General features: G+C 38.8%; 1 protein-coding gene across 1 annotated transcript in view; it reads left to right on the top strand.

The window, feature by feature from the left end:
* LOC123372731 (guanine nucleotide-binding protein G(q) subunit alpha) overlaps window positions 1-15,731 on the top strand; it is a 209,101-nt gene that overhangs the window by 55,761 nt on the left and 137,609 nt on the right. Inside the window, exon 2 of the mRNA XM_045021101.1 lies at window positions 5,707-5,891. Coding sequence (XP_044877036.1) covers window positions 5,707-5,891 — 185 coding nt within the window. The remainder of the gene's footprint in view (window positions 1-5,706; window positions 5,892-15,731) is intronic.

The following is a 15,731-nucleotide window of genomic DNA, read 5'->3' as shown; positions in this document are numbered from 1 at the left end:
TAAAGCTTATTTTATTTAAGGTAACACAGTAACCAGTATAGAAGGACCCCTCATATATATATATATATATATATATATATATATATAAAATCAGAGCTAGAGCTTTGCAGATTATTATATTGAGATGGAAACTGATTTCCAGTCTCTTGTATTTGATTCCCAAGTCACTGGCAATATAGGTAAGCATTACAGCATGTGTTATCATCCATGGACTCACTCTTCTTCCTGGAGAGGCTTTTTCCTTTTTTTGTCTAAATCCCTTTCTAGGAGTTAGAGTTACATACAGCACAGTAAACAGTTTTGATAGAAAGTAAAATATTAGTTTTGAGATTTCTAAGGCATACTTTTCGTTCATTCAGTTTGGTCTTAGGTTTGATCTTGTGCATTAAACCTTCCTTAGTGTACTTTAATATTTTCATTGTAGCTTCTACATAAGGTGGCTACTCATAGTATTTAATAGTGCAGAGCGCTCATGACTGTCTAGTTTTAATACTGTAAAGGTATTTCATGTTCTGCTAGCCCAAAAGAAGAGGGGTACGAAAAATAGAACATTTGCTCCATACTGATCGAGACAATATGTCTTTTGTCTGGAAGTCTGTGGTAGAATTACATCTGCTAATGGTTTTTATTAACTGACTCGTTTTTTCCTCTAAATTTTAAGTGATGACCTTTCACTTCTTGGGGATGAAATTGCTGCAGAGGCAGCACATTCAGCCCTTTAGGAGTTATCCTGAAATCCTCCAAAGAAAATCTCATCTTCTTTTCTCTGGAAGGTTGGATGGTTAGTTGGTAACCATGACAAATGGCATGATGGGGGTAAAAAGGGTGACTTCAGGAATGAGAACCATTCAAGGGAAAATTAATTGTGTCATTTCATAAAGATATTTGTGTAAAATCAGGACAACATTATTACATAAAACTGCCAAACACAAAGAGGTATTTCCTCATTTTTCTACCTGAGGAAATGATTATATGTACCAGATGTCTTCGTAAGAAAGGCTTTTGTCTTTGGAAACTAGATGATTATTTGTCTTTTATAAAGCTCCACTAGTGTACTTGGTGCTGTACAGACAGAAGACAATGGTGGACTCAATTCTCTTTTCGTGTGAGCTGATTTTATACTGGCCTAATTTCTTCAATAGAATTATACCCGGTTTACACAGATATGAGAAAAGAATTAGAGCCAGGGTCCCCGCTCCAAGAAGTTACAATCAAGATCTGTCAAAGGTGTATTTCACCTTCTATTGTTGTTGGTTTGTATTTATAAAGCATCCTAAGTGTATGTGGTTGTGAGAACGGTCAGGTTCTAGGACCCTGCATAAGGACGCAGAGCTATTTCTGCTGATGCACCGGAGCCAGGTAGTTCCTATAATCTCCAATCCAGCAATAAAAGAAAGGTGTGAGCCTTCCACTGCTTCAAATGAAGTGAGGGCAGGTATAGAAAGAAACCTCAGGAACAGGCAAGTGCAGGAGAGGTTTCTTATGTTGCTTACAGTTAATAATGAAGGCAAATAACCGGAAAGGGGTGATTTTGTACACCATCCAGCACATGTGCTGTTGAGGGCCTTCTGCCTACCTCCAATGGCACTTTACTAGGGTTGCCAACCCTCCAGGATTGACCTGGAATCTCCAGGAATTTATGATTAATCTGTAATTAAAGATTTTGTCATGTGAGGAAACCTCCAGGAATACATCCAACCAAAATTGGCAACCCTACACTTTACACATGTGTAAAGTAAATTCAGTCAGTGCTCTAAAATGTGTAGTCAAACTCTTATAACCAAACTCTTTTCCATATAAAAGAGATCTAGACACATTTTATGTGGAAACATCTACCTGAATTCTTGAACCCTGTTTGTGGTCAATGTTACCCTGAATGCACAAGGAATTTTTAAGCATGTAATTCCCCCGTATATAAACAGGAGATAAGAGCCATCTGTGTCCTTAAAAGATTCCACCAGTGAGTAGTTTTGCTGTATTCCATTCAATGCTGCAGAGAAAACCTGGTGGAAGTCTCTCGTTACATTTTTTTCCCCCACGTCCACATAAAAATGTAAATAAAAAAATGGCTTTAAATAATTTTTGAACAGCTGCTTTTGTTGCTGGGTTAAATAATTTGTAGCCATTATGTTTAAAGACTTTGTTCCCACTTCAAAAGAAATGCACAATAATATACAGGAACAGAAAAAAGAACACGCTAGTGCATCTGCCACTTTGTGAGAGTCATTGGGGCTCTGATCCTTCAAACATTCACATGTGTTTAAGTTTAAACACATTAGTACATTATTGGCTTCAATGGGACTACTCGTGAGTAATAGTTACTTGAAGTAGCAGTTAAAAAACAAATGTGTCAATTTAAATAAAACTCCCAGAATTCATGTTGACAGTATAACCTCAACTCTGTTCTCTTCCTTTTGGAGGGAAGTGGAAGGAGGGGGCAACAGATGGAAGAAACCCCAGAAAATCAGCTGCCACTTTTCTCTTTTCTTTAGTACCTAATCTTGCCATCACTTGAAAAAATTTTTTATATAAAACTACTAATAAAAGTTGTACAGTTGAAAACAAAACCTCCAAAAATAAGAGTGTAGTTTAAGTTCCTATAATTGTTAAGGCCAATCTTGGTTTCAAAATTTACCCCAAAATCCAGTAAGCTGTGCGTGCTTTACCATGTAGGCTGATCTGAATTTGAGTTCTCATTTTCTTGGTCCAGCAGGAGCTTGGGTGCTGTGTGAGGTAGCCTCCTAGCATTGACGGGTAATGGGGATCAAGGATGTATTTACACTCCTAAAAGTATTTAAATGATATCTATTATATTCTGTATGAATAAAATATGCCGTATCAGTGGGACACATTTTGTTTAATGCCTACTCTGGAATCAGTAGACTATGGGAAGCCTTCTAGTAAAAGTTCAAAAATTGCATCCATATGTTTATATGGATAGACATTTGTGTAATGGAAAACTGCAGTGTGTATGTGTGTGTGTGTGTGTGTTCACATACACTTCATTTTACTTTACTTCATTCTCCCCCACCCCCCTTTGCTATCTCTTTGTGAGCAGTTTGTCAATGTGCACTGTCATCTCCAGATTTAACTCTTGTTAGACAGCTAACACCCTTTTAAAAGGAAATATTCTAAAGCTGCTTTCAAATGTATATTGGGTAAAAAAGATTTTTTTTTTAATTCAGCCATCCCATCAGATTGAAATGGACAGTGTTGTACGGTCAAAACAAATTCCCATGGGATCTGAGGTTCTGATGTATGAAAAGATTAGGGTTCAAGAGAATCTGGCTTTCCATCTTTGACTGTCATGAGAGAGGGCTGAGAGGGTTCTCTGAAGCTCATTGCCCCTCACTGGTCCAACATACCAAGAGTTTGCCGACCTTTCTAATACTCTGCAAGGCCTGTCTATTCCCACAGAGGTTGTTCTGAAGGGATTTATGGTCCTTTTATGTGGGGGGGAAAGTTAGGCATTGTGCCGCTTAGTAAAACTTTTTGTTTTCAAAATATTGTGCTTGAGTAAGAATGTTTTGATTTAAGGTATTATTACAAATTGAAATAGATAAAAGTAAATTATAGAAAAGAGGAGAATGAGTGAGGACACCAGTAATGAAGATAAGGGGGGAACAGACTGCAGAATAGATGAGATTACCAATGTGGAAGAGGAGGAGCCTGGTGGCATGATACCCACAACTCCACGTGCCTCTCTGGAAGGAGGGGGAGAGAGTATTCCATTAAGTCAAATTTGCTGTTCTTAGCGGGGTAGAATTTTATGGGGAATTTGTTTTATTGTTCTCAGTGTAAGGAACTGTGGCCTTATGAGCAATACTAATGAGGTTCTATTCTCTGTTCTGCAAGAGGTTTCCTGTATGACCTTGGGGAAGTCATTTAATTTCTCCTGGGCTCTGTTTCCCCATCTGTAAAATAGGCATAATTATGCTTCCCTTCCCCAGAGAAGTGTTGTGAGAGTAATTTAATTAATATTTGTGAAGTGCTTGGATACCACAGTAATGAGCACCATGGAAAAGTCAGTGCATTTTTAAAAACACACTTGTATAGAAAGCTTTATGGAATTCACCTACACATTAATAAGTGCAAATAAGAAAACAATTTGTGTCTTTTAATTGTTGGAATAATAAAAATATTAACATGCTTGCCTGGGCCACATCTGCCAGAGTTAAAGGTGAGGATAAAATGTTTTTATTTTCTGTCTGTTCTAAAACACGGCCCCTTCTTCTGAGAAAACAAGTAAAATAGCTTCTGTTGACCCTCCTGATGTGCTCAGCCAATCACAGACAAAGAAAAATGCCATGTGACCTTTCCTAGCAAATACAGCTCAAACTTGAAATGCACCAGTAATTAAAATGTATTTGGACATCCAGCTAAAACAATTTTTGGTTCTCACTAGCTCTGGCTAACATTATGGAACAAATTCAAAACAAATTCAAGTGAATGAATGAATGCTTGTTAACAAATTAGGATCAAATTTAAAGTTTTGCAGAGCCCTAATTGTTAATGTGTCTTTACGGGGAAGGTATCCATCTATACTGCTCCCCATCACCGTAATATCTTGAATCTTTTCCATTTGAAATCACTCTGTCCTTCCTGTACAGATTACATATGCTAAACATTTTGTACTAATTTAAATAACTATAAATACATGCTCAAAAGGTCATTGGTAGATTTGTCATGGAGCCACAGGATTGGTGCTACACCCCCAGCTTTGGAACAGTATCTTGGAGAAACCTCTTTGGTGTGCCAGACCCTAAGGGGACTCTCTCTTCCTTCGGTGTAGGCCATGTGACCTCATCAGCTCTGTGAGACTGAATCTCTGGGCTTCAGCACTCCTGCTTCACTCTGTGAGTGCTGTTCAGCAAGGCCAACTGAGATACTCTCCTGGTTAGAGACTTGTACACTTTTGAAGGTAAATGCACCTCACCAAGCATTTACAGTGACACTTAACCAGCGTTTTCCAAATGGTAGGGTTTATTAGCCAACTGGGACACAGCATTGAAAGGCTTTAGGTTTTCATAGAGTAATGAAGGTTAAAGAACAGTCCATTCTGGTGAGCCCAGAGCAATCCACCAAGCCAAGCTGTAGTGAACTCCATTTCCAGGCTCTCTGCTTCTCTCTTTCTCTCTGACTTCTTCCTTCGTCGGGTTCCCAGGTGAGAGAGCTCTCAAGCTTCTTCCAGAGCCAATGTATCCCTCATCTCATACTTTCCAGTCCTTTGTTCTCGAGCTGGGGGGGCCGCTGCTCAGCTTCCAGTCTGAGTCATTGGAGCGTCTCTCTGGACCTCTGGTTGATCTGTGTTGGTTTTAGCCAATTTCTTAATGACTCTATTCATTCCACTTTGACAGACAGGGCCAGCAGCTGGTGTTCTAGAGGTTTTGGTGTATACATGTTTTAGTTGGTAACATTTGGAATCCTTCTCATATTATACTCTTACTTATTTTGGTCCCAAAAAGGCAACTTTTTAGTAATTAAGCATTACTTTAGTTGTGACTGGATGCCTTCACTGTTTGAATATAGGATTGGCCTTTGTTAGTGTTGTCTGTAATTAAGAGTGAATGTTACTTATTAGTGGTTGAGTGCTGACAGGTTGCTCAGCTCTGTACAGAATAAGTTGCTTAATTTGTGCAACAATTTCATGTTTGTGTTCTGTGAATATTTTGGTTTGACGATGTGTCCTTATTGGATGTCTTGCAGGTACGGGAGAAAGTGGCAAAAGCACATTCATCAAACAGATGAGAATCATCCATGGATCAGGATACTCTGACGAAGACAAAAGGGGTTTCACAAAACTCGTGTATCAGAATATATTTACAGCAATGCAAGCTATGATCAGAGCTATGGATACACTCAAAATCCCATACAAATATGAACACAATAAGGTGAGTTTTCTGTTTAAATGCACAGCTGGATGCTTTCCACTTTTATATACCAGGGAATGTATGGAAAAGCTTTTAAACTCATACTGTTGCTTCATGGTATTTAAGTTATGCTGTGCTTAACGTGTAGATGAAAACATCTTGCAGACCGCAGATTGTATGGAAGGTTGATGCATAGGACCACATCCTGACTCCTGGCTCTCTTCCCTTTGCACTGCTCTGGCTGCACAAACGGGACAGAGAGCTGTCCTTAACAAGGCATCCACCTGATTAAGGGAGCATTTTGGGGCTGGCTGGGGGCATTGTCAGGAGCAGGGTGGAGTTTGATTGTCATGCACTGAGATTCCTGGAACCATCTTTCCTCCTATTTTCCCACCTTTGCATGGCTCAGCCAGACCTGGACATCTGCCCCATAATATTTAAAATACTCATAAAATAGGGCTTTATCTATAAGTAGGACTAAATTGTTATACAAGCTAAACTTGTTTGCATTTAAGAATGAGGAGTACGTGTGGCACCTGAGAGACTAACAAATTTATTTGAGCATAAGCTTTCGTGGGCTACAGCCCATTTCATCAGATTCATGTAGTGGAAAATACAGTAGGAAGATGTATATACAGAGAACATGAAAAAATGGGGGTTACTATACCAACTCTTAATGAGACCAGTCAATTAAGGTGGGCTATTAGCAGCAGGAGGGGAAAAAAAAACTTTTGTAGTGATAATGAGGATGGACCACTCTGAAACTTGTTTGCATATGTTACTTTAAAATGTTATTTCAATGCTATATATTTTGGAAACTCAAACTAATATTAAAATGGGAGTGAGTGCATGTGTATGTGATTGCTTTTAAGTCATGCTTATTGACACAAACTGACAAGCAAACAGATTAAATTGAGGCTGATGACATCACTGAAGTTCACAACATTTGTGCTTTATGTGAAAAGGGAAAATCTATGTAAGCATTTGTCAGGTTTTATATAGCTAAACCTGAGTTCTTTCTGACCCTTTTTGTATTTACTTTTTAAAAGAAAAAGATATTTTAAAATTTTTAAACACTTCAGTGAAAGTTAGTAAAACTCCCAATATTCATTGGAACATAGGGGAGGTTTCATGCCTAGTGGTTAGAGAACAGGACTGGAACATAGAAGCTACGGGTCAAATACATACATGCAGCTCCTGCTGATGCCCCTGGAAGTTGCATAACCTGTATTTGAGAATTTGCCTCATGGATTCTAATCCTGGTTTTGCTACTGGCTCACTATTTAACATTGAGCAAGTCTCTTAAGTAGAGAAGAGGTTTGTTTTCCAATAAGGAGAATAAAATTGAGATAATATTTGCTTACCTTTGCATAGATTTTTAAAGTATTTGAATGAAAAAGTATTATTTTTAAGGCAGAAAATTGCTTAAACCTGTATTTTTCTTTTTTTAAAAAAAACCTCCTGAATTTTATCTAATAGCATCTCTTTGTAGCTGCTGGGAATGTTGAAAAACCTTAGTGTTTTGCTGCTACAGCAAAGAATCAAAAGAGATTATTTGTAATATCCATAATCTCCCAGGGGTTTTGTTATCAAACTCTCTCACCTTTCAGTGAGAGTTTCTTTCTTGCAATGCTGGCTAGATATGGTCCTAATGATTCAATTATTTTTTCTCTGAAGTGTATGCTCTCCTCACTCTGACTCTTGTGAAGTCAGTTACTCTGTTTATTTAATCGTGCTGTACAAAAGTGAGATTAACTCTTGCCAGTCACTCAAATATTCTTTCTCTGTAGTATTTGTTGTTTAAGTACCCAAAACGTCAAAGAGCAAGGAAATCCACAGACCTAAACCTCTATTAACCAGAAACAACAGGATTTAATAAACTGCTGTTAAGGTGGACACCCACTGTGTTGAAGTATATGAGGTTTAATTATTAAAGGTGAACTGCAAATACAGCATCCAAAATATCATCGACTTCAGCAATAAGAGGTATTGAGCCTGTTGTGGCTTGCTAGTGTAGACAAGACCAAACTGTTTTTAATCAGAATTTGGAAACTCTGTTATAGTAAATCATAATCTCTACCCAAACTAGTTGTTGTTTTCTTGTATGAGTTCTAGTTGGCTGAATATGTTATGTCAGGTGAGTTTAATGAAAGGCACTGTGTAGCCTGTGTAGTGTTAATGATTATTGTACTTATTCTTATGTAAAATCTAGGTACTTTTAAGGGCTAGAGTCTGATCCCCTTACTCTCCTGGAATAATCACAAGTGGATCCATTGACTTTGATGGGGCTATGTGTGAAGTAAGGCACTACCCAGCATGAATGAGAATATATGGATCTGATCCTAAATTTACAGGGACAATGCACAATTTCCTTACAGAATCCTTGCGTATAAAAATATAAGTGACACTACATTTCTTTCAAAATCATGTCTAACTATTGAGGGACGTGATCTACCAAATTTACATTTTGAAGAAAAGGTTACTTTAAAACAATGAACTCAGATCAGAGTCCACTTTTAAGTCTGCTGAAAACAAACGCGTTACCCTTGCATCCTAAAAAACACAGGAAGGGCACTTCCTATTGACTTGAATCTCATATCAGGAAATCCTATCTCTAGAGAATTTCTTGAAGTTTGAGTAACAGCCTATTTTTAGCTCACTGCTTGTTTTGCCCCCTCTGTTTTGAAAACTGCTCAGCTTCCAATTCACAGTAACACTGATTGTGCTTAAAGACATGAGAATAGAATGGCCCTTGTTCGTTAAATGCTAGAGACTGGGGGTTTGATCTAGAGGGCATAGCAGGGGTATTTTCTGTCTCAAGGATTTCTCCATCCTTTGTTCAGGAGGCTCAAAATCTAGGGATGTTTTGGACTTCTGACTGCTCCTGCAATATCAGGTGATGCCAGTGGGGAAAAAAAACTGGCTTTCCCTTCCCACCCCTGCAGTGTTTACCTAAATAGGCAATTGGGACCTTGTTATGATAATCTAGTCCTCTGTGACTTCTAGACTGGATAACTGTAATATGTTCTATGTCGGCCACTTGGAAGAGGCAGCTAATGTAGAACACGACTGCCTACCTATTAAGCAGTGCTAGCCACAGAATACATATCAGGTCATTTCTTCAGGAACTGCATAGACTTCCTGATAGACTGCATAGACTTAACTGGTTCAATTAAAGAAGGTGATTCTGATCTTGGCTGTTTGTAAGACTCATTGCCATGGTGAGAGAAGTCAGCTGAGAGCCTCAAGCTAGGTATCTAGAATGAAATGTCTTAGAGCTTGTGGTAGGAGATTTTGTCATGCAAGGCCTTGACATCAGAATTCTTTCCCCCTGCTAGTCTGACAGAATTTGAGTTCTTTTGAGGTTTAGGGCATTGGGTGCGGCTTGTTTCTTCACTCAGGATATTGCGTGACATGGGGAGTGGTGATTTATGGGTTGGCATTTAGTTTGTTTTTGTAGAAGGCTTATTGTTTTTCCTTCATATCTTGAAACTAAAAGTTGAAGTAATTGTGGAGGTTTTTAAAGTTTATAACAAGTCAAGATGCATGTACAATTAAGCTCATTTTATAAATTTAAAAATAAGCATGAGTTTCAAATGCAAAAATTCATAGGCAATTACCAGGATTACATACAGAAATAAGGTTTTGCATTCATACATGGCTCATCAGGAATCTAAATGGCAACATGTGCCTGAAAATCCACAGTGTGAGCTACAACAGTAATCATTGCATATGCAGCTAGAAATATTCAAGTCCACTCACATTTTTTACATTCAAAATGTAGGCCTGTCTTTCAGAAATTTGGCCATGTGTGTCTAGGCTCCTGTCAATAGGGCTGTCAGATACAAAGTTCAGCATAGCATTATTAGCCATTATTCTCACCTCTAACTTCTTCTCAGAATCTGTGTTCTTAATAGTGGATTGGAAGCAAATGCTTCAGAGACATTAGTCCTGAGCCTTCCTTCCTGTTGTGTATTTTCTACATGTAACCAGTGGTAGAGGGACAGGGGTGGGAGTGGATTTTTTATTTTTTATTTCTCTCTCCCATCATTATGGAAGCACTTGCTTGGGGAACTACTAAACAAAAGGCTCAAGTCACTACACTGGAGGTATACAATTCCCAAAAGACAATTTTCTATTTCTCCCTAACAGACAGGCACAAGAGAGGCAATAGACTAGTTCTGGATTGGTGGCTGGTGTGCACAGAATCTCATTCACCGGTAACAAGTCCATGTGAACCTAACTTGCCAGATTGCTGTAATGAAGTGTCCGGCAAGAAACTGTTGATTCAAAGAGGCTGAAAAGACAAAAATGAGAGCAGGCCTTGCCAGCAGAGCAAGGAGTTTGTACTTGTTCCTAACTTCTGCTGTAGGTTTCAATTATCTCTGTATTCATTTATCCAAGGTCATGACCTGAGACTCTGTTACAAAAGGCAATCTGTATATTTACTACCCTGTTATAAAAGGAATGTTTCAAAATCCAAAATCAAATGGACGAGGCAATTTTTTTAAAGTGAAAATTCGGTGTGCGCAATCTGACTATGCAGCATTCACCCCAAGCTGTTGTGCATCCAGTTGTCTCATTGCTGCTTCAGAGCCAGACAACTCTAGCCACAATATTTTGGAACAAATTAATAAAAACTGTCAAAGATCTGTAGTAGCTATGGATGCCAAATTAGATAAACTCACCTCTCAAGTTGAATCCCAGACACCTCAAACAAAAAACACTGTTGATGACAAGGAAGGCCTAGCTCAATCAGCTCACCTGACATGCAAGAAGAATAAAGTTTCAGTATGTTCAATAAAATTGTTCATCGACTTCTAGACAGGGAAGATTCTGGGGGACTGCTGTCCTTTTAGAAAAATGAGATTCCTGTGATATTTAAATGAAGTATTCAAGAACAGCCTATCGACCTGAAACAAGCTTGTGAAGTTGCTCTCAAAGCAAATGTGCCATCTGCATGATTTTCTTCAAAGTCTCAAACCTGAGGGACTGAGACAGGGTCTTAAAAGTAGGTTATAGAAAAGAAGGCTTTGTACTGTCAGCATTCGTTAATATTCAGCATATCTCTTTAGTAGTCTCAGAAATCCACCTCAAGGCACAAAAAAATGAAGAAATTTGTCCAATAAAGAGAAGTTTTACAAACAAAGATAATGAAGCACTGTAATTCTACACTCTGGTTACCTCTGGATGCAATTTCTTGGCAAGGAATAGATTTTCTGGGAGCCAGCCACTATGAAAATCTATGTAACAAGATTTAAATTAGCATCACACCTATCAGCATGGGTGCAGAAAAGGAACCATGGACTGTTCCCACGATAGATTCACAGGAATCATACTGTGCTATAAGATGAATGCTGAGGGCTCCCAGTAACCGCTTCACCCTTCTTTCCATTTGGGAGCTAGCAGTGAGAGGAACATCAGGGTGTCTATTTAAAACAAACAAAAAAACCAATCCCCCTAAAAAACCCAACAACTCCTCTCTGGAACACTTGCTTCTCCAACAGCAGCACAGGGAGCTCTGCTAAGGGCTGACACACTCCACAGCAGCATCCTGAGGTTGTTAGAAACCTCATCCTCCCAATGTGAACACTTGGCTTTACACTGGCTCGTTGACTGATTGATTAGTTCTAACCACAGCTGAGTCCTCCTTCATTTCCATGCTCCATTTGCTGCCATACTTCACTGTCCCCACTCTGCACTCCTACTGCCCTCTTTTAACACTGCTTCCCCTCTGCCTCATTCATCTCAATGGGAGAGCTTCCCTCTTTCTTCCATTCTTCTTTCTCCCACTGTGTCCTCATCCACTCCTTACCATTCCCCTCTCTCTCACTTCTACCTAAACCATGCATAAAAAGATAATTTTATTTCTTTACAATGAATCCAGGGCGCCTTATTTTTAAAATCAAGCATGTGCTTAAGTGCTTTGCTTAAGTGGGGCCTTAGTTTCACTCTGTCTCACATCTCCATTTGTAAAATCTCAATAATGCTTCCTTTCCCCCACTCTTTGTCTTATTTGTGCCATGTCTAGTACATGAGTTGTAGGTTCTGTCATAATACTACTAATGATGATAAAGGCACCTAAATAAACATGGGCAGATTTTTGGAGATATGGAGCACCCACAGATCCCATTGAACTTAGTGGTACTCACTAAATTTTGGCCTTTCTTTTTTATTCCTTTTGGGGGACAGACTTACTCCAGTCTCAAAATTCTGGCCAGCTTTTGCATAATATATACAATCATCTAAGCACATTGTGTATTTTTAATGTCATACACAAACAAGGGGGTTTGCCTATATGCTCTATGAATGTCAGTACAATTTTGCTGCAAGACTTCTGATTGAGTCTCATTATACGTACTGCACTGTGTTTCTCTTTCTGTCAATTTAAAAACTATTAAAAAGGGGGGGGGGGGTTAAAGAAAACCTTCCAGAAGATGAATACATGAATGTATGTGTTTTAACAGTACCTTGGCTTACAGACCACTAATTTGCACATTGTAAGCAGCCACCAGGTCGAGCATCAGGAGAATATTTTGTTTTATTACAAATGAACTTACAAACAAATTTTTTCCCCCTCTTCCTGGTGAAATCCCAACTACTAAAACAGAGAGACCATTTTAGGCCCCAGTTCTTCAAAGAATTACAAGCATGCTGAGCATTTAGGTAGCCCCCCTAAATGTAACAGAATTACTCCTGTGCTTAAAGTTAAGCTTGTTTATAAGTCTTGATAGGATCAGGGCTTTAATTATGAATACATATGCCATAAGTGGGCCCCTACCAAATTCACAGCCATGAAAAATGAGTCACGGACCATGAAATCTGGTCTCCCCCTGTGAAATCTGGTCTTTTGTGTGATTTTACCCCATACTATACTCATTTCAGGTGGGAGACCAGCGTTTCTCAAATTGGAGGTCCTGACCCAAAAGGGAGTTGCAGGAGGTCACAGGGTTATTTTAGGGGCACCATGGTATTGCCACTCTTACTTCTGTGCTGCCTTCAGAGCTGGGCTCCCAGCCAAGAGCCGCCGCTCTCCAGCTGCCCAGCTGTGACGGCAGCACTGCCGCCAGCAACAGTGCAGAAGTAAGGGGAGCAGTACCGCAAACTCTCTATCAATAACCTTGTGACCCCCCCACATCTCCTTTTCTTGGGTCAGGGCCCCTAGAATTACAACACCATGAAATTTCGGATTTAAATAGCTGAAATCATGAATTTTATGATTTTTAAAATCCCATGACCGTAAAATTGACCAAAATGGACTGTGAATTTGGTTGGGCCCTAGCCATAATATGATGTATTGCAGAAAGAAATCTTAGTCATAATTCTAAATGCTCAATGTTAGCAACTCATTTTGTTGGGCAATAAAATGTTTTCCTCTTCCTATTTTATTTAGCATTTTAAAATAATCTCTTGTTCACGTTAAATATTATAATTTATAAATAAAGGACTATACTTAGGCAAGAGGAAATTAGTATGTACAGAAGGACACAGCTGGCTGGGAAGTGATGTCTGTTTTCTATCTTTCCTGTACCATATTTTATTTCATCAGCTAGTGTGGAAAGCAGGAGCTGGTGGCTGCTTGCTTGGTGATCTCTGTACATTTCATATGATCTATCGGGCTGTGAGAAAACATAATTCCAAAATCCTTAGTTTCCTCAGTAACTAACTCTGCTCTTGTCTAGTCTCAATTCTAATGTGTGTGGCACATAATTCTATTTAAATAATCATTGTATATGTCTGTTCACATAATCACACATTCATGCAGGCACTCTACCTGACAGAGGGATGGGAAATAGGAAGGGTAATCAGGCCATCTACTGTATGAAATGTGAGCTTGGGGTTTTTCACCTGAGAAATGAGGTTTTGTACTCTCCATCTAATACTGAAGTATTGCTTTATGTGCCCCAAAATGGACACATCGATTAGCAGTAATACCACTCCATTATTTTATTAATTAACTCTATTTGAGTCTTAATTGCCGCACAGTTAATTTTGATAATAACATTGGATCCAAATAAATATTTTCTTGATTTTGTTTTTCTTGAAATTAGATCTTTCTAAAAGGGTTTCAGATAAATTGTATCCAGTTCTATGTAACAATTCTGCAAGTTTGGTAGACATTAGAATACTTTATTTCTACTATCACACAGGACTAGTGATAAATTAAAATGACTGAAATGTGTTAAGAAATCTACAGCATTTGTTTGGAGGTTTTTGTTTGCCACTTTCTCTGTTCACTTCCTATGTGGTAAAAGTTGTAACGGCTCTGAGATGAAGAAAACTTTCCCTTATACAATTCTACTTTGGTTGAGAAAAATGGTTAACCCTGAGCAACTGAGATTTAAAAAAAAAAGTTATTGAAGTTACTTTCTCAAATTAGTTTGAATTTTGAGTGTGTGTTTAATATGCACACTGGAACGTACCGAATGATGGGTGTGTGCACTTAATGACTCTGATTCTTCGCTCTAAGATCTATAGTTTTCACCCCGTTTCAGCATGTATAACTACCAAATTGGGTCCCAAGCTGGTGCATACCTAGACTCATAAATAACTTCACACTTTACACTGGCCATGTGCCTAGGACGTGTGTTTGAGGATTAGGGCCTCAGGATATTAGCATTTTACATCCATTTTACTCTCTGCATTCACTTTGCACAGGTGTAAATGTCCACTTAGGTGAGAGGAAGATTAAGGGCCAGTATGTTGATTATGAAAGAGAGAGATTTCTCAAAGGATAACTAAGACATAACGCTGCTGGCAGAGAAGTATACGAGACCATAAGACAATTTTTGCAGACTGTTTAATGCTATATAAACCACGTAAACTAATGAACAGACTACATGAAAGTAAAGCACATGCGTAAGTGTTTGCAGGAAGTGGGCCTTATTTGCAAATTCTTAAGAAGATTCATTCTGTACCCAAATACTCAGTGTTTTAAATTTGTGGATGATATTCTGTATACAGAACAAAGAGGCTAAATTTCTGTGGTAAGTGCTCTAACTAGTGTCTCCCTAACATGCACTACCAGTATATATAGTGTGTCTGTGTGTGCATTATAAATACAGGGTCCCAGACCCTCAACTGCAGCTGAGGAGTTCTTGACTTGGCACTCAGCAGTAGTGCAAATAGACTGCTGGCTTCCCGTGGTCCCAAGGGACTAATACATTAGCTTTGGATCACTGGAGTAAAAGAAAGCCATGGCCACATCTGCTTCCTCCCCGCCCCCGCCTCTAAACACAGCCCATATGCCAACACCGGGAGTTGAGAGGTGGTATGGTATAGCAACTAGCTGTACACCACTAGAGGATTGCCCTACATTGGGACGAGATACCAGCAACGTTGCTTTATGGCTGCTTTGATGTTTGTGCATCATTGTATTTAAGCAAATAAGGCATGCACTTTGGGATCAGAATAGGCTCCAATGGTTTTTATATTTTGTTCTCTTTGTTAGATTTATTCCTTTCTTAAAAGCATGATTTCACCATGCTCCTCTGAGAGACGGTGCCATCTTGACCTTGGAAGGACATTGCTCTAGCTGAAGGCTTTGTTTCCTAGCTCTAGTATTTGTAAAGCAGTGGGGGAAAACAGGTCACAGTGGCAACTCATCTCATAAAGAAGAGGTTTAAAGCAAAGTATAAAATATGATTTGCTTTTATGCTTCTCTTATGTGTGTTTATTCACATATCATTATTTTGGGGTGGTCCAGTGGTTCACTTTATCATACACTGCTAGTTCTCCTTAGCTAGGTGCCTGCAGTTGGAGAAATATGGTAGCATCAATTATGCAAGGCTCCTTCAAGGATCATTTGAACAGAAGTCTGCTGAATACTAAATAGACATTTAATAGCTTTTACACTGGCAG

The sequence above is a fragment of the Mauremys mutica genome, chromosome 6 (assembly GCF_020497125.1).
Source record: "Mauremys mutica isolate MM-2020 ecotype Southern chromosome 6, ASM2049712v1, whole genome shotgun sequence".
Taxonomy (NCBI): Eukaryota; Metazoa; Chordata; order Testudines; family Geoemydidae; genus Mauremys; species Mauremys mutica.
Note: the sequence above shows the minus strand (reverse complement) of the source record. Positions and strands in the feature narration are given on the sequence as shown.